We start from the raw sequence: 19,409 nt of genomic DNA, 5'->3' as shown, positions 1-19,409 counted from the left end.
TGCAGCAGACTGTGACAGCACTGAGCAGCTCCTTCAGTGGGAGACTGCGGCACCCACGGTGTGGGACGGAGAGATTTCGCAGGTCTTTCCTCCCCACTGCTGTCAGACTCCACAACAAAGACTTTAACTGAACAAACACACACATCCACACATGTGCAATAACACTAAGTGCAATAATCCTTTCTGGCATCGTTGTATTTTTACTCAGTTGTATATAGCATTCGTATTCTATTTTTATCTTATTGTATATTTTTATTCTATTTTATTCTACTGTATATAGTATATTATTTTATTCTATTCTGTACAGCTGTGTACTGTATTTATTCTTATTGTATTCTAATTTTTGCATCATAACTTTTGCACTGTCCACTTCCTGCTGTGACAAAACAAATTTCCCACGTGTGGGACTAATAAAGGTTATCTTATCTTATCTTATCTTATCTTATCCAAAACATACAAGTTTTATTTATATAATTTTTAAAGGGATCTTATATCTGTTTTCACTCTTGTTTTACACAAGACAGATACAAACTTTATAAGATTTATATATATCTTTTCCATATGGGTAACTCATCTACAGAAGACCTTTTATAGTGGGTATAGTGGTCATGACTTGAAACGACACAAATTTAATTTCCACGTATTGACTTCAAAATGTAAAGATTAAAAATGGGCTTTAAAATAGTATTTCTCAACGTAGTATTTCCACTTTATTCTTAAATGAACAATAATAATGAAAAGAATCCTTTTTTTTTAAGGTGGCCCAATACTCCTTCATAAAAAAGTCCCTCCAACCTAATTCCAGTGAAACAGAAATCTAGCACATCTACTGTTTTTGTTATTTTTTGTTTTTTAATAATTAGTTTTAAGGATCTTCCTACATTTTGGCCATTTCTGACCTTCTAAAGATAACATCTTGTAATTTTGATACAAGTGACTTCTGTCGGTTACTAAGTCCTGCCTTAAAGCCTTTTCGTTCAGAGTTTGATGCTAAACTGTTCTGATTAGTTGGTCTGAATATGAATATTTTGCCTTGTATGAACCAGTAGTTTTGTTTTTTAGAGCAAAGAGACCGAGGCTAACATTTGTTTAGCACTGCTCTCGAAGAATGTCTGAACAGAAGCGTTAAACCGCAGACAAATTGTCACACATCCACCAACACACAGACGTACCACTAAACCAAACACAGAGCCAACACCCACAACAATTTATCACCACACATAAATTTACAAAAGAAAAAAAAATCTGTTTTAACCACTGCAGGAGCTTGTTTCCCACAGGGCTCATCAAACCACATGCAATCAATCAGAAGGGACAGCTGTGATTGGACAAAGCCAGTGGACCGTCAGCACTAAAAGATGGTGTGTGCGCAGTGTGCAGTATTATCTTCTCTCTGTGTATCTCACAGGTAAGAAGTACGTGTGCTACTGGTCTTGGCTTCTGTTCTTGGCGAGCAGTTTTAAGGTAGGAGCTTGTACCTGCAGTCTCTGTTCAGTGTAGAGGTCAATATGGCAGAGTGTCTAGATGTTTACTCACAGAAAAAGGGAAGCCAAGGGTTTTGTTGTATTGGCTTTAAGGTAGAAGTAAATGAGCAGACCTGGCAGGTCCAGGTAAAGAGAAATGTCTGCTTTCCAAGGCACAAAAACGAAAAGATGACCTAAAGGAATCGACCGCAGCATTTAAAGAAAAAAGCTCAGCAGTTTACGCATTGACAGAAACATCAACATTTGGGGCGACCGTGGCTCAGGGGGTTGGGAAGCGTATCTGTAACCGGAAGGTTGCCGGTTTGATCCCAGGGCTCTCTGTCCTTGTCGTTGTGTCGTTGGGCAAGACACTTTACCCTACCGCCTACTGGTGTTGGCCAGAGGGGCCAACACCAGTAGGCCCCTCTGGGGCGATATGGCAGCCTCGCTTCTGTCAGTCTGCCCCAGGGCAGCTGTGGCTACAACCGTAGCTTGCCTCCACCAGTGTGTGAATGTGAGAGTGAATGAATAGTGGCATTGTAAAGCGCTTTGGGTGCCTTGAAAAGCGCTATATAAATCCAATCCATTATTATTATCCACGACTCCTACACTGCACAGGTGCAACATTTCTCAATGCGAAGAACTGAATCAAACAGTGCAAAGTATGTGTGATTAAATACCCTCCCATTTCATTTAGAGGCCAGGTTTGCATATAAAATCAAATAGAAGATATCTAGAAGGCATGGATAGACATAAATTTTGTTACTGGCAGAAAACACAGTGAGGTCAACAAGATGCATCTTTGCAAGTTTTTCCTGTTTTGTTTTGCACTGATCCTCAGGCTTTAATCTTGTATGATTTCATCACCCTCCAGAGATGAAAGAGTGAGACTATAGAAAAATAACTCTAAAAGATCTTGGTGAGCTCTGATGGAACATTTGCTTTGATTTCTCCTGGAACATATCATACAGATCATTCTGGTGCTTTACAGTGAAATATGTTGTCTTCCATGTACTAATTTTCTGTTATGTGCCATCTTTCTAGCATATTCCTATACGGCAGGTACTTCAATAGTTTTGTTATGTAATAACCTAAAAATGCCATCCAAATGTTACTTGTTTTTACAGCAGCAAACATTACTTGAAGAGCAACATTAGTCTGATCTAATCACTGTGTTGCAGCAGCATGACCTTTGATTTATCTACAGGTGGCACTAGCAGGTCAATACAGACAGAGTAACTTAAAAAGGGCAGTCCTCCCTACACGTGTCAAAAGAGCAAGATCTGGACAATGCTAATCTTCAGATTGTCATCTATCTGGATCCTGTAGATAGAAAATTTTGAAAATGTTTAAATTTTCATTAAAATAGCTAACGCTATTACTTAGCAACTGGCTGATTGCAGGTTTAATTCTTGGCTGTGCTCTTTTGGCATGTTGGTGCCGTCTGTGCATCTGGTATTCTAACCAAGAATTACACAATGAAGGTTTCATTGGGGATAAGAAAAGGGGAATAAAAGCTTTAAACCAAAGCGGGGGGGTGGGGGGGGGGGGTGGACTCGAGGGAAATCCCTGGTCCTGAAATTGGTTGTTTGGATAGGTTGTTTACACTCTGCCACCCCAATTTGGGCACGGTGGTGGGAGCAGGAGATGGGCCAGACCAGGTCTGCTGTTGATAGCCGGACAATAATAGACACCGGCAGCACACGGGAGATCTCAATTATGTTGCTTCAAAAAGGGTGTAAATGGGAAACGGAGGGTGGCTGTTGATAGGAGGAAGTGGAGTAATTGTTTACGCGTATGTGTGTGTTTGTGTGTGTGCACGTGTCCACAAAATTTGTAGCCTACCACAGCTGTACATCACACAGAATCAGATTTGCCGTTGCCTATGTATACTGTCCTGTAACACCAAAACACTACTCACATCTATGGAAGAATAAGCTAGTGAAATAAAAGTAATTTAAAAAAGTATATTTATGTTATGCATGACTTTAAAAGTCTGTTTTTTTATTGGCAGCCTGTTGAAAACCACATTTATTTTAACAAGTTTGTAATTAAAATCCTTAAACTAAATGCTAACATCTACAAATTTAGCTGAGAATTCAGGTCAATTGTTTTTCTATTATTAATTTTAATTGAGATATTTCCTCCTCAAATATTTTTTTGCAATCAGTATTTATATTTTCAGCCAATTTATATTTTCTAAGTGGTCAGTCCACCAGTTAGACAGGAAACAGAAGTAAACATTACTTTGTGAAAAAGCATGGTGACCAAACAATGACTCAACATAAAGTCAAAAGAAAAAACAAACATAATAGCTCATCAGGTTCATGATCCACCAGAGAAACAACCATGCATTCTATCTCAGGTCACCAAATGCTGAATGCTGTGGTTGCAAAAAGACTTCTGGTCCTAAATGATGGATCTTGTGTAAGCACTTTTCTGCTTTACTGCTCAGCCACTTATTCTGGGTCATACTGATTAAAAAATCAAGTCTTTTTTTGTAAATCTTGGCCACACCATGTCTCAAAATGAACATGCACGCTCATTGGCAAATGTGCTGTCAATCATCAGTCATTAGCATGTGGTTGAGCAGCCAGAACCACTGCTTGTTGTCACAGTAGTGCAGATAGTGAAGTTGGAAACACTCATCTCGGGTAATGGCTGACATAACGGTAGCTACCTCCATCTTTTATACTGTCTATGGCGAAAACCTGTTAGGTGATTGCTGCTTGACTCAAATCAGACCAATATTCAACGAGGTGTTATGAGTATTGTGAAAATATTAAAGTGCCCATAAATAGCAAACATGACCAAGGCCTTGAGTAAAATTTGAGCGAAGACCCGTTAGTTGATCACTGTGTGTACGTTTTGACCAAAACTCTAGGAGAAGCAGAGATTCTTGTGAACAGAGGGTTGGATGGATAATGGACGGACCAAGCTCGCTGATCCGTCAGCTGCACGAACTAAAAGCTGATTCACTGAACTTCCCTCTGCTGGATGGAAGTCTTGTGTATAACTGACCAACCCACCTGTTTCATAATGCAGACTTTTATGTGATTTTTGCACAAGGTATTTTTGTCATGGTTTGTAGTTTTTGTTATGTATTTGCAGTGTTTCAGTTCTATTTGTTTTCTTTTCTGTGCTTCTTTGTCTTTCTAATTTCACCCATTCCCTTCTCAGTCATACTTCCTGTTTTGGGTTCTTTGACTTCTTTCTGATTATGTCACCTGCCTTTTTTTTTTTTTTAAGATTTACTCATTCAAATTAGTGCAGTTTATTAATGTCTGTACCAAAAATTTATAGCATGGAAATTCATCCAAAACTTGGCATGATAACTCCAAGGAGCAAGCCAGTCACAGGAAGGCACTGAAAGAAAAATGACAGTGAAAAGCCAGCAAAGACTTTAAAGAAAAAAATATCACTGCCAGAAAGCCAATCAAATTGAATGATAAACTGACTTTTCCTTTCAAATCAATTGAAATTGACTTGTTATGCTGGTACACATGTCAGTTAAGTTGTGTTCACAGAATAATAATTAAGTTAAAAAAATATCACCTTACAGGGTTTAAGGGGTTCTCTCATGCAGAATGTAACCAAACTATGGAGTACTAATAGCTCTTTGAGGGAAACAGAGGGACATAAAACTAATAACCGATTTGACCATTACACCAGAGAGCAGACTCCACCCAAATTCTCCATGTCATGCCTCAGACTTGCCCCTAGTAAGCTGTTGAATTTTTACCAGCTATGATATTGGACTCAGAACAATCTTACCACATAAAAAGTCCTGGATCAGTTTGAATAGTGTTCAAGTGTGCAAAGTTAGAGGACGTGAGGACGAGACTTACACTCATCTGATTTTTTAAAGGATTCATTTCACTGAGTGTAAGAACCTGGATCCTCTTCCCCCAAGCCATTTATTACCTCTCATCCTTTAGTCGGGCTGGATTTCTCTGTCAGTGCCGGGGTCAACCATAAAGCCAGCACTCACCCCGTTTCTCCCGCATGGCCCAGCCAGATAAAACAGGAACAGAGAGGAGGGGGGATTTTTTGGCTGAGCTGGTGGATTGTTCTTATCTGGAGGCTAGACAGAATGGGTGGAGGGCTGGTGGGAGTTGAGCTTTCTGATGTGGAGTCTGCTCTTAAGGTAGGACAAGAAAGTAGGAAAACACACACAACAAAGCCTATGTTGTCTTTCAGATACTCCACACAGCAGCCCCTCGATGCTGCTCTTACAGAAAAGACACCATGCAGGGTTAGAGAACTTCTAGATGATGTGACAACTCGTCTGGCAGCCATATTGGAGCTCTTTTGCCGCAAGGCCACTTGGATGACTTAAAACTGGCTTTCTGTGCTCTTCACTCAGGAAGACACAGCTTATGTAGCTGTGATGAATCGACACTGAATTAGCTGACTTGTTACGTATGCTGAACTGCTCGTTTTAAATGTCTTTATTGAAAGACATCTTTTTTCCATCTACCACTAGCTCCATGGTCTTTTAAGCTTGAGTGTAAAATACAGCCAACAGGAGAGTCTGCAGATGTTTTTTATAATTACTGTGAAATATAAATGGTCAGTTATAATTATCTGATGATTTATTACAGGACTTTTATGGATAATGACAAAAGAAAGAAGGGATGTTGATTTTTCATTGTATTTACTTGGTGCTTGCAGGCAATCTTATATATTTATGTCTGTTTTTATGGAAATGGCTTTGAATACATGCTGCAGGCAGCACAATTTTCAATCTCAAGATGTTTTCTTTGTTTTGTTTCTGAGCTCATCACTTCCTGGGAATACGTTCATTGTGGAGTGATGAGTAAAAAACCATCTTGAATGAATCGTACACGTGGAGGCTGGAGCGGTGGAGGGACCGAGACACGGGACAGCCATGGCACCAGGATGTCAAATATAAAAAGACAGATTTCTTTGAAAAAAGTATAACTCTATTGTAGTTTTTCAACCTGACCTTAGATTGGCCCAGACTTCAGCCCTATGAACAAAGACTTTTGCAGCATTTGAACAAACGATTTCCTCCTAACATTCTCCTTGGGAATTATTCGCTGCTTTCCAATCAGAGAAGCAGATATTTTCTAACACAGTTGCTCATCTTATGTACTCATAACTTAGCCAAGAGAGTTTAATGTCCTTTCTAACCTTGGAAAAGCTCCCACTTCAGTACTCTCTTGGATTGGATTGGCAGCAGCAAAGATCTCAAAACTTCTGTGAATAAAATTGAAACTACTCTGCACGACTAGGAGGTACCAGGGGGCAAGTTTGAAAGCAAATTTGTTTTCCTAATTTGGTTAAAATGTCCCTTTAAGACACTAGGAGCAAGCTGTGTTTAGAGCCATCTCTTATTACTTACACATATTAGGATTTTTAATTTAGTAGGCAAAACGTTAGGGGCGCGTGAATGGCGATATTCATCAATCAGTCATTAATGGCGCTTCTGCAACAGAACTCCAAGGTGTAGCTGTTGAGAGGTCAGAGGCATCACCGTAAAGTTTCTGTACGGGCTGGGGGAGGGAGGGAAGGGGAGGAGAGGGAGAGCTGATGCAAGGGAGCGAGAGGGCGGTCAGTCAGCTAAATGGAAGAAGGGAAGGTGGAGCTGCAGAGCTGTACATACCCCTGAAACAACAGGCAGCTGAATGAGGCTCAGCTGGGCATGCAAGTCCTCCCGCTTGGCCACTTCCTATTAGCGGAAGTGATCGGTGCAGCCGGACAGGAGAGGGAGGCACACACAGGAAAAGAGGCACGGAGGTGAGAGGTTGAATCACAGCAGCAGACGAGAGCAGAAGGAGAAGGTTAGAGAAGATTCAGCATGTTGGAACATTTGCAGTTTACCATGCGACAGAACATGTCAAAGCAACTGTCCTGGATCGCAGTGTGCAGTCGTGAGCCGTACACGTGCATTTCAGCGGTCTGAAAGCTCAGGGAGTCAGGACTGCAGGACAGAGGTGATGCACAGCCGTGTTTTATCCACCAGGCAGCCCACTGATGTTTCGTGTGATGAAATCATTTTCTCACAAAGCAGATATGAAAATGATCCTCATATAAGCATGAATCCTCCAGACTCGTGACTGTGCAGTAGAAACCGGCACGGAAACATTCCTCTGCATCTGGCCCATACCGTGCATGTTGGTGCTTTGGTGTCAAATGCATGTTTATTGTCACAGTGAGAAGTGCAATAAAAAGAAAGAAACACTTTTCCCTCTCTTCTGTTAAAAGCTCTCTCTAAGGTGGTCTGGTTGCATTCTCTGCAGCGGATATTGGATTCTGTCAAACAGACACATGGGCAAAACCTGACAAAAGGACACAATGGTGAGGGCGGACACTGGTAAAGAGCAGGAAGATTATGAGTATGGTGATGTGAGGGGTAAAGGAAGGAGTTAAGATAACAAAAAATGATAAGCATGATAAGATGTCCCTTCTGTCTTTAATTCCAAAGCAATATGGACATTTGAAGTACTCCACTTCTTTGTATGAGGCTGTATGTGTGTGTGTGTGACTTGGCACCAACGGCGTACATGTCTCCTGGCTTTGCTCACATCATTCAAGTGCCCGTTACCTAGCAACCTTGATGCAGGGAAAGTTTGGCTGACTAAAAATAAACTTAGTGTTTGCAGAAAAGGATGTAAAGCTGAAAAAAAGAAGGTAGGGAGAATTACGCCGGCAGCTCTGCAGTAATACAGGAGGGCAGAGGGGGAATACAAGAGCATAAAGGTTTCCTCATACAGCTGTAGGCTGTGCATTGTACTGTGTGAGCCTGCAGTTGTTTTTCTAATCTGTGTTTCTTTTCTACTTAAGTAAACATTTATTCACATTTCCAAAATGACATTAGCACAAATTAGTTTTATCTTTGTGTTAGAAAATATAAGCACTTATCTACAGTATCAGGCTTACATGACATTAGATAATGACCAAAACATTCAACATATGCTACAGTCTTATAGTTACTAACATAAATGGATATAGCAGCCGTTTATGGGAAAATTTAAAAAAAAATGTTTAAATGCAAATCCTGAAGTAGTATGATCTTTTAAATTACCTTTCATCAATCTGGAGAGGTTTCTTAACTCGTCAGTAAGGGTACAGAGTTTGTCATCAAATGTTGTTTTTATGTGAGTATATATATTTTTTTTTAAAAACTGTTTTTGTCCCGATCACTCCCTGAGAGAGACAGCTGCATATTTAGCAATGCTAGCTTCTACCTGCTGTTCACCAGGTAGAAGCTAACGTTGTGTGTCGTTTGTAGTTAGCTGCTTTCTTTTAATGCTCCGATTACTCATAAGTCAGTGTTTGTGGATTGATAAACAAAACCATTACTCTGAAAAAAAAAAACTTTTGGATAGCAGTGCAGAAGATGTAATCGTTTATTCCGCTGGGAAAGCAAAGGCTAGCTAGCCTGGCTAGCAAAAGTAATGCTAATTCGCACTAGCGCTTTTCTTGCATTTCAGTGTCTTTTTTACATGGCCACAGCTGTGGTGACAAGAAATAACTACAATGCTTAATCTAACAGAAAATAGCAGCACTCTGGCCACAAAACTTAACTTGAGGGCTAACAATTCTGCCAGTAAGCGTTTCAACAAAACACTCCAAGAACCTTCGCTAACTAGCACATTGTGGTTTGTATTTCCAACAAAGCTGAAAGCCCCAGAAAATTTTTTGTCTACTCCAGTAGGCAACTAAAGTTCAGACAAGATCAAATTCACAAGAAAAACCTTGACTTTGGTGCTGTCCTATCAGTTGCTCCAGCCTTACTAGTACTGATAGTACATCCTACAGACTGAACGTCAGTTAATTTAGACCATTGTTCCACTAGAAAAGCAGGTCGGGAATCCTCAGAAGGCTCTTGCACTTGGCAAAATCTCCTATAGTTTATTGATATGATGTTAAAACGCTAACTTTGGAAGTGCAAAAATATAGATGGACTAATGCATCATTCCCAATCTGACTTCAAGACGCCAAGGCAAATTAATTTACTTTATGCTTGGCCTCCATCCGGAGCTTTCATCCAAAGCAGTTTGGGTGATTTGCACCCAAACCTCTGTGGAATTCCATTCACCATAATACTGCGTTTGATATTTTGATAGCAGGTGAGTGCAATAGAAAAAGCAGCCCATTCCAATTAATCCATATTGTATGAGCCTGTCAACCTTTCTTGCTGCTACCTACCATCTATTCTCTGTCCTCTCAGAGAGCTAAAGAGTGTCAGAGATCAAAGCACAGGTGTTGTCACCCTTTAAAAGCTGAGAGAGAGAGAGAGGAGGAGACAAGCAGCTGGGTGGGGATAGACTGGATACTTGTGCGATTTACTCTCACCCTCTATTTCTTTCTCTGACTCACTCGATCTGTCTCAAATAAAACATTGGCTGAAGCCTGAAGAGTGGTCTCTCAATGAGTTTTAGCTGCTTTCTTCCTGCGGCCCTGTGACTGTTCCCCCCAGCTGCCTCTTGTGCTTATCTGAGCTCACAAACACAGCACCGTGGCAGACAACATATCACCTTTGTTTTATGACAATAAACAACTCGCAATAAGCAGGGGGAAGATTCAGAAGGGGGGCGAGAACATATCCGAGCATGAAACTTAAAACAGGGGGATTTGGGTGATGTGGGCTGATGCACAGTCTGGTCTAGCGGACATAGTTTTCTTATGATGTACTTTATGGCGCTGGCAAATAAGCAGAACAATAATGAGGATGACTGCTGAGATAGTGGGAAAGCGTAGGAGGTGAAGTGGCTGACAGCAAAGAAAAGAAAGAAACGGAGATGAATACGAAGGGGAGACAGGAAAAATGAAATACTGCATTGCTATGCGTAACCCTGTGTCCTCACATAACCCGCTGCAACGAGTGCAAGAAAAGGCACGTTTTGTTAATGCTTATACAATTAGTTCTTTGTTGAGGTATGTGGTCCTGCACTGAAAAATATGAAGCATGAAAGCAAAGACTTCAAAATAACTACATAAAAAACACTTTGTTAAACACATCAGATCTCATTGGGGAACAAAATCATGCTGGATATCTGTACTGATAAGGTCTGGGCAATGTGTTACAAGTGAAAGGATGCCACAATTTTTGATGCCAATGAAAATTATCATTCTGCAGAGGGCTTAATTCAAAGACCCCCTAAAAATCAACATGGAAAAAAAATAATGCAGCAGGCTAGTCCATTCTGCTGAAGCTTCAATGCAGCAACTCAAAAATGGTAGTCAGTAGTTTTTATGGCCTCCCAGGTCCTTGGAGGTCTCCTCCCAGATCTGGATCAGGGCATCACTGAGTTCCTGGACAGTCTGTGGTGAAGCCTGGTGGTATCACATGGGCCAAAATATAATATCCCGAAGGTGTTCTAGTGGATTTAGTTCAGGTGAGCGTGGAGGCCAGACAAAGGTATCAATTCCTTCATCCTCCAGGAACTGCCTGCATACTCTCACCACATGAGGCTGAGCTATGTTGTGCACCAGGAGAAACCCAGAACCCACTGCATCAGGGTCTGAGAATGGATACAAGGTTTTCATCCTGATAGCTGATTGTAGTCAGGGTGACATTGCCAAACCTAAAGAGGCCTGTGCATCCCTCCATGGATTGGCCATCCATCTCCAAGCCAGCCATGCTGAGTGATTTTACAGTCAGCATAATGTTCTTCAAACTTTTTCTCCAGACTCTTTTATATCATTCAGTGTTCTAAGGGGGAACTGCTCTCATCTGTGAAAAGCACAGGGCTCCAGTGGTGGACCTGCCACTCCTGGTATTCTATGGCAAATGCCAATCAGGATCCTTGGTGCCTGGGCAGTGATTACATGGCCCACTAGAGGATGGCAGGTCCTCAGGCCATCTTCATGAGTCTGTTTCAGATTGTTTGGTCAAAGACATTCACCCCAGTGTCCTGCTGGAGCTCTGGCAGTGCTCATCCTGTTCCTCCTTGCACAAAGGAGCAGATACCAGTCCTGCTAATGGGTTAAGGACCTTCTACAGCCCTGTCCAGCTCTCCTGGAGTAACTATCTATCTTCTGGAGTCTCCTCCATTATCTTGAGACTGTGCTGGGAAACACAGAAAACCTGGTATAGGCACGTATTGATGTGCCATCCCGGAGGAGTTGGACTACCTGTGCAACCTCTATAGGGTCCAGTATCACACACTGACCCTGGCCAAATGCAAAACTAATGAAGAAAAAACAGTCAGAAAATATGAGGAGTAAAAAAAAATGTCTGTGGCCTTCATCTGTAAAACCATTCTTGTTTGGGGGGGTTGTCTCATTGTTGCCCCTCTAGTGCACCCCGTCTGCTACTTAACTGACCAGATCAATGTCCCAGACGTTTAACTGACTAAAAAGTGTTCCTTTATTTATTTTTTTTGTGCTATGTAGATAAAGATATAAACAAATACAGATCTGACAGCAAGGTACATCAAATCATCGAGAGCTTTAAAAGAGAAACAATGTGACAAGATACAGCCCAATAATTTAACTTCAATTTAGTTGTACCTCTGCCTGAAACCCTTCAACCAAGATGGCAACAAGCAAGTTGAAGAGGACGTAGTTGCCAAAGGTCATTAGCGCGATGAAGTAGAGCGCAGCTACGGGAGAAGTGGAGGCCATGCCGTTATATAACACCTTGTTCCAGTCCTCCTGTGTTAGGATCTGCAGAGAAAGTAAGAGAGGCGCTTATAGGTAAAAGTATTGTTGAGCAATTCTTCTAGAAATTTCCCCGTGTGAGGTCTAAGTCTTCACCGGTCCTGATAATGCTTCATACTTCACGCCCCTACCAAGATCAGTGCAATTCAGCTCGGCATTTTTTGACAAATTTTGCTGACAAACAAACATTTTTCCCCCTCTGCTGCATTTTTGCAAGAACTTACCTGTTAATCCTCTAAGGTATAAGCTGTCATTGGTGCATGATAACACTAACTATATTTAGCAGAGAACTAAATGGCTTTTCTGAGAAAAATAAATTGAACACTTGTTAACACATGTCAGTCAGAAAGGTTATTTTATTTCTTCCCTGATTGTGTAGACTTGAGAGATCAATTTAATAAAACAAAAGTTGTATATTCTGATTGCCCAGGGTTGGAGTTACAGCTGATGATGATTTAGACCCTGGAAGGTTAATGAGATACTTATTTAAGCCTTTTTTAAAACAACATATTGGGCCTCATGTAGACTGTAACGTGCAGTACATGGTAACTAGTAAAGATTAGAAGTTGAAACCTGTTTGCTGTAGCTGGATTGTTTGTGTACTGCTGGCAAAAATATTGGACTTTTTTCAAAGTCTTTGTAAGGCTGTAAAAGCTTTTCATCATACATGCTTAGTTTTCTTCTTTCTTTGTATTGTTTTATCTTTTTTCTTTATCTTTGCCTCCTTGTTCTCTCTGTCCCTGTCTCATTGCGTTTTTTTGTCTGTGCCTCTCTCTTTCAGTATACTTCCTGTTTTATTTTGAAGGTTCGCTCCCTGTCTGGTTATTGACGTTGTCTAAATACACTTAAATCTTTGGTTAATCAGAAAAAAACATATTTTGAAAATACTAGCAGTATTTTCTCAATTCTGCTTTAGACTGCATTCAGCCTTTCTCTGATTAGGACCCAAGAATATGTTTATTTGACTAGTAATAGCCCTTTTTTATTAGTACTTTCTCAGGTTCATGTGTGTAAATAGAGTCCTTAATCAGCGCCACTGTACCAGCACCAAAGAACACCTTGTGAGATTTCACAGCTTGACAGAGCAGCAATATTTGATTATGAGAATATGCCGATTTTAAGTAACTGTGATTTTTTTTTCTCTCCCCTATCTATGTTTTTTAAATTCCTGGTCGTAGTAACACAGATCAGTTAAAGAAATGCATTAGATGCTCATTCTTGCCATTAATCAAAGCTCAAAGGCTCACCTACTAACAGCAGAGCTTTTAGCTGCAATAGAAGAAGTGGTTTTAACAAAATCTCTGCATCTTTATTCAGTGAAGTGCGGGAGTACGGCAAAAACTTGCTGAATTTACGAAGTTGTGTGCTGAAGGATAATGTTTCAGAAAAACGCAACATTAAAATGTAAACTTTCATCATTCTGTTCAACAGATTGAAGCAGTGAAGATACACTTGAGCTCTCCATGGGAACGGACACATCAGTACAACGGTCTGTACAGAGAAACATGCATACATCTTACAGCCAGTCAGGTGAATAATAAATGGTTACTATATTGAGAGTGATATATGCTGGACCCCCACAGTTACGGTTAATTCATGAATCTAAGGTGACATAATGCAAAGCACAAGCCTACATAACCTATAGAAGATAGCCAGAAATAGGAAATTAGATGACTGGAAGAAAATGATGAAGACAGAAAAGGTCTAGCGGGGCCATAGGGGAAGAGGTTGATAGATTTTATTTATTCAGGAGGAGGAAGAGGTCTTTCAGGCTCTGAACAGGAGCATGTTCAGTCATCACCAAGACTCAAGGAGATCTTACTGGAGGTTAGTTGCTCGAGGGACCACTCTGACAGGTACAGTTAGATTAAACAGGCAGCTGATGAACATACATACTGTAATTTCTTCATGCTGCTTATTTTTTATTGTTTCAAGACGGTGACTGTAAACAAGCAGTGAGGAATAAACAAGCCTGGAGCACCACTAAACAGCACTGGGGAAGAGGGGGAAGAGAAGACAAGCTCACCTGGAAGACAGTCACTATGGCCCAGAGAAGAGAGTCAAAGTTCTTCCTGTCTGGTAGAGTGTCTCCGTCTCTCTCTGACCCAAACCTACAACCAAACAGATGCATCCCCAGGATACTGACCCAGGAGGGAGGGAGGAGGGGACAGGAAAAAACAAACAGGAAAAGGAGGGATAAATGTTTACATCACAGCAAACCCTTAGATACCACACAAATAAACAGAAATTATTTGTTGAAATGACATGTTTACCCATTATTATTGCTGCCTGTGAAAAAAAGAAGAAAAAAGCGGAGGATAAACAGAGCTACAGTCATACAAAAGCTTAAATAAAACTATATACTGACCTGAGACAGTTGCAGAGGTGATATTACATACTGAGTCCTGCCCCTGATTGGGTAGCATTCACTTTATTACCCTATCTCTTGACCAACAATGCTAATGGAAGTGCTTTCACTGGATTCAGCACCATGGAGAGTGACACAACCCACAACAATGACACCTCATGTATTTATTTATTTTTTCAGAAGATTACTCACATGCTGACTGATTTCCTCTACTTTGGAACTTTAAGGAGTAGTTTAAGAGACATTTACAAGCATAAGACGATAGCTAGGATTAGCTTAGTTTTGCATAGCACCCCATCACTTCACAGTAGAGCAGTGCTCCACAACACTTAACACTTTTTGCCTCAGTCAGAACCTCTGATTATTATTCCTCTTCCACTTTCAGCTTTCCAGCACAGCCGTTAAAATCCTTTCATGATTTTCTTTTCTTAGCCAGGCTAGCTGGTTGCTCCTGCCTCCACTTTTTATGTTAACCGTTTGATTACCAATCATGGCATACAGAATAGATTTGGGATATCCATTATCTAGGATTATCAGTTTTCCCTGGATTATTCTCATGTTAAGAAAATGTAAATAATTCATTTAATGGTGACACATGGGGGAAGCAACGTTTGCAAAAGCAGTCATAGTTTTTGTCAACTCCCTGTTTGAAGGGAAAAAAATAAAGGAATACATGTTTCTACTACAGAGCAGAAACTATTCACAGCACTTCACTTTTTCCATATGCTATCATGTTATATTCCAAATGGATTAAATTCATTTTCTGCCTTAAAATTCTACACACAATGCCCCATAATGGCAATGTGAAAAATGTCTGCTTGGAGGAAACCAGGCACCAGTCATGATCTGCTTAATACCATCCCTGTAGCAAGGGATGTGAATGCCTATGCACATGTTATATTTTTGTTTTCATTTTTAATAAATCCGCAAGAATTTCAATCTCTTTTTATTTTGTGATTATCTGGAATTGTGTGTAGAATTTTAAGTTGAACAAAATAAATGTAATCAATTTTGGAAAAAGGCTGTAGCATGACAACATGTGGAATGAGAAACTCCAAACATATACCCATATAAAGCTCTATCTGCAGCCACACGAAGAACTGTAGTAAAGAGTAAATAGTATAGTAGCGCATATACAGTGACACAGCTAAATATGGGTAGACTGGCACAGCGAAGCAAAGGCAACACTATGAAAGGCAGAGGGGATAAAGACAAAGAAAGCTAAGCTACATGTAACAACTAAGCGGGGGTGTTATTATTATGAAGCAGCAGTGAGTCGGCACCGCAGTCTGCCTTTTATTCAGGAACAGACACTGAAGCTCAACTGGAGCTGAGGGATCAATGAACAGGCCTCCGCTGCGTCAACTTGGCAAGCCTTCACTCAAATCAAGAGCTGTTTATCTATGCATATACAAGGCCCTTGGAACTTTGTGTATTTGTGTGTGCGCGCCTGTGTACTGAAACGTCTGTGTGCATGCGTGTATGTGAGGGCACAAATCTCAATAAGCTGTTGAAATGAAGCAGCAAATTCTTCGGATACACACAGAGACATGCTCCTTTAGTCGTAACACTCCCTCTTAAATAAAGGTGGGGGTCTGAAATACACAGAGAAGCATTTAGTGTCTTATTTAACAATTGAGTGGGTTTTTTGGGCTCAGCCACAAAGTCTACCCAGCCAGAAAGATGGAATGCTGATTGAAAGAGGGAACCACTTTAGTCTTTTCCCCCGATTAAATCATCTCACTGTTCCTGTCGCTCTCAACACTACTTGCTTCTCACACAGAAGTTATGGTGTACTGATTTACCAGTTTACCTTCATTCATCGCCTTTGTTCTTTTCAGTTCCACGGTCAGTGATTGAAACACTTTTTTCCCCTTTTGATGTTATTCTTCCATTAGAATTGAGAAATAGAGTGGTGCCTACCTCCCCTACTGTTTAAACAAGTGGAAGACTGAAACATAAATATTTTTTCAGCCTGACTCACTCACTCTCCCCCTAAGAATACCTGAAGATGAAGATGAAGAGCATGAGGAGCATGCAGAAAGTGGCCACGTTGTCCATGGTCTTCATGAGCACCACCAGCTGTCTCTGCAAGGCCGGCATGAAGCGGACCAGTTTGAGGACGCGCATCAGCCGGAAAGTCCTCAGCACCGACAAACCCCCACCCTGCTGTCCCACGATCTCCCACACGCTGTCCGGAGAAAAGACAAAAACACATTTATAATTCACGTAAGGTCCAAATTCCAGTGAACTGTCTTCATGTCAGGCGAGCAAAAACCCAATTTTTCACTTTCTCTAAACACTGCGGGTTCCCAGATGTGGTCCTGACCACACTGACACAAATTATGGTCTAGCACTGCACAATCATTTTCTACAAAGAATAACATTTTCAGTAAGTTATGAAATGGTGAAAATGTGCTGCTTTTTTAATGCTTTAAAAATGATTTTTTGTTTTAATCAGTGAATGAAAGTATTTATTCTTCTGGCCACTTTGGATCAGCAGAGAAACCTGTAAACAAACACATGAAATAACATAACACAACATAACATAACTGTAGAAAATATCTTAGCTTTATCCTCCTGAACTGATCTGAAATTTATGTGTGAAAATGTACTTAGACACAAGCTCCGTCTTCTTTTAGCTCAGGTTTGGTCTCCACCTCCAGGTGAAGGAAAGATTTGATGCACCACTATGAGATTACCAGACACTATTCTGTACCTTTGCTTAGCTCCAGTTTAGTGTTGTACATAAAATTAATTTCAATTAAATTCAGTTAATTTTATTTATACAGCACCATATCTCAACAACAGTCACCACAAGGTGCTTTATATTGTAAGGTAAAAACCCTACAAAAATACAGAGACAACCCCAACAATCAAACAAACCTGCATGAACAAGCAGTTGGTGACAGTGGAAAGGAAGAACTCCCATATTTTCCTAAGTCCTAAATATGGTATTACTGATAAATATAAAAAATCTTCACAGACAGTGCTTTAAAATGTATTCGATTTTCTACTAATGTCTTTAGTTTTTGATACATAAGAAATTGTTTTATATTTAATTTAATTTAATGCTGTGATGCACAGTTTTATATATACAAGTATTAAGTGATAATTGCGTGCTGGAGGACTAAGGTTACCCAATACAAAGTGGGTTTGTGTAAAAAAAAACAAAAAAAGCAAAGAAAAAGAAATCTGGATTAATATATCCAAAGAACTACGACTCTACATTGATAACCTGCAGCTGGACTAGACACACCGAGGCCTGATGACAACCAATCCCGTTCAATCATTTTTCAGAACCATCAAAATAGCCAGAACTACAAGCACACCAGTATTCTCTTTTTCTCTTTTTTTTTTAAAAAAAAAAAGTGTTTTCTCTCCATTTCAGCTTTTTTTAAAAATAAAATAAAATAAATGCACTTTTACGTGACTGAAAACAAACCCTTTCTGAAATAAACTTTCTGATTTCTTTCTCCCAGGGATAAAGGAATTCAGAATGAATGTTTCGATATGAAGACAGGGCTGAAATTGAGAAATTGGCAAACAATAATAAAGCCAACACAACCTCGTCTCTCCGGACTAGCAACTGGATCACATCGCTGATTACGTTCCCTTTTCCAACATGTCGAAACGAAATAAGAAACCTCCTGTTTAGTTCTTAAACTGGCGCACACACCACAGCAACCTTTTTTTCTATTCAATTCATGTAGCACCAATTCACAACAATGGAGCTTTTTTATTGACAGGTAAGTGCCTTAAAATATTTGAGAGAAAATTCTAATTCTCATTATCGCACTGCCCCCTATGGACAGCAGTTGGCGCCAGTGGGAAAGAAGAACTCCCTTTTAACAGGAAGAGAACTCTGGAAATATCAGGCTGCGGGAGGGCCGCCATTTGTGCCCACTCAGTTGCGGAGTGGTCAGGTAAAGGAAGAAGAACTTTACCTTTCATCTAAATTTTGTCACAATGCACCCAGATGACCTTGAAACCCTCTTTTAGGACAATGTAGACAAAAGTTACCAAACACAGGTAAAGAAAACAAAAAGATAGACCCAAAGGTCAACTGGGTCTTGATCTAGGCAGAGATCTTTTGACAGAGACAAACATGAACTCTGGTCTCTAACAGGATATGATATGGCTGCAAAATTCCACCACAATGATGTCAGGGACTCTTTTTCCTTTCTTTTTTTTTGCTTCAACAAACATTATTTGAAGGCTGTGCATTTCATTCGGTCAGGTTGCGTTTTGTATTTTATTACATTTTGTTTGAAGATCTGACATCGTATGAGATCTGCACAAAAATAGAAGAATTCATGTGGGAGTTGAATTCGTTTTCACTGCACTGAGCAGGGTTTGTGTTCCCAGTGGCATCCTTTTAAATATAGAAGCCGAGTGCAGAAAAGGATACGTGTTTTATTTGAGGGCATTCCTGTTGCCAGAGAGCGAGTCCTCACCTGATGACCACAATTATGCCGTCAAAGATATTGTAGGGGTTTTTGATGTAGCCAAAGGGCCCATACACCAAAACCTTCAGCAGCATCTCCAAAGAAAACAGGCTGGTGAATACGATGTTGCTGATCTCCAAGGCGTTGGTCAGCTCCTCAGGCTGAAGAGACAGAAAGACAAACAAGGGAGTAATTAATGTGTTATTACAGAGGAAGCAGCTCAGGATAAGTTGACTGTATGACTACAGAATAAACATCTGCTGTATCACATGAGTAAAAGGCAATTGCTGAAGACTAAATGCAACTAAAATATGACAAATTGGTCACAGTTTCTGTCTCTCACACGCGCATTACACCATATATATCATAAATGCATGTATGTACAGTGTCCTTATCTTCCACTGGGACAAGCACACCGATTGGAGTGCTGACATGCAACGTCTGCTCAAAGCTCATCAGAGAAATGGACTGCCGCTCACATTTCGATCAATCAAA

At 40.3% G+C, this 19,409-nt stretch overlaps 1 protein-coding gene across 1 annotated transcript in view; it reads right to left on the bottom strand.

Moving 5' to 3' along the window:
* The window catches only part of cacna1g (calcium channel, voltage-dependent, T type, alpha 1G subunit), a 350,831-nt gene that overhangs the window by 86,631 nt on the left and 244,791 nt on the right, over positions 1–19,409 (bottom strand). Inside the window, exons 11-15 of the mRNA XM_085361223.1 lie at positions 18,924–19,075; positions 16,472–16,657; positions 14,125–14,239; positions 11,949–12,104; positions 7,093–7,158 (exon numbers count right to left, since the gene is read on the bottom strand). Coding sequence (XP_085217349.1) covers positions 7,093–7,158; positions 11,949–12,104; positions 14,125–14,239; positions 16,472–16,657; positions 18,924–19,075 — 675 coding nt within the window. The remainder of the gene's footprint in view (positions 1–7,092; positions 7,159–11,948; positions 12,105–14,124; positions 14,240–16,471; positions 16,658–18,923; positions 19,076–19,409) is intronic.

Source organism: Diplotaxodon limnothrissa, linkage group LG8, assembly GCF_057381915.1.
Source record: "Diplotaxodon limnothrissa isolate DT_005_m linkage group LG8, D_limnothrissa_male_GT1.1, whole genome shotgun sequence".
Taxonomy (NCBI): Eukaryota; Metazoa; Chordata; class Actinopteri; order Cichliformes; family Cichlidae; genus Diplotaxodon; species Diplotaxodon limnothrissa.
This window is presented reverse-complemented; position numbering and strand designations above follow the sequence as displayed.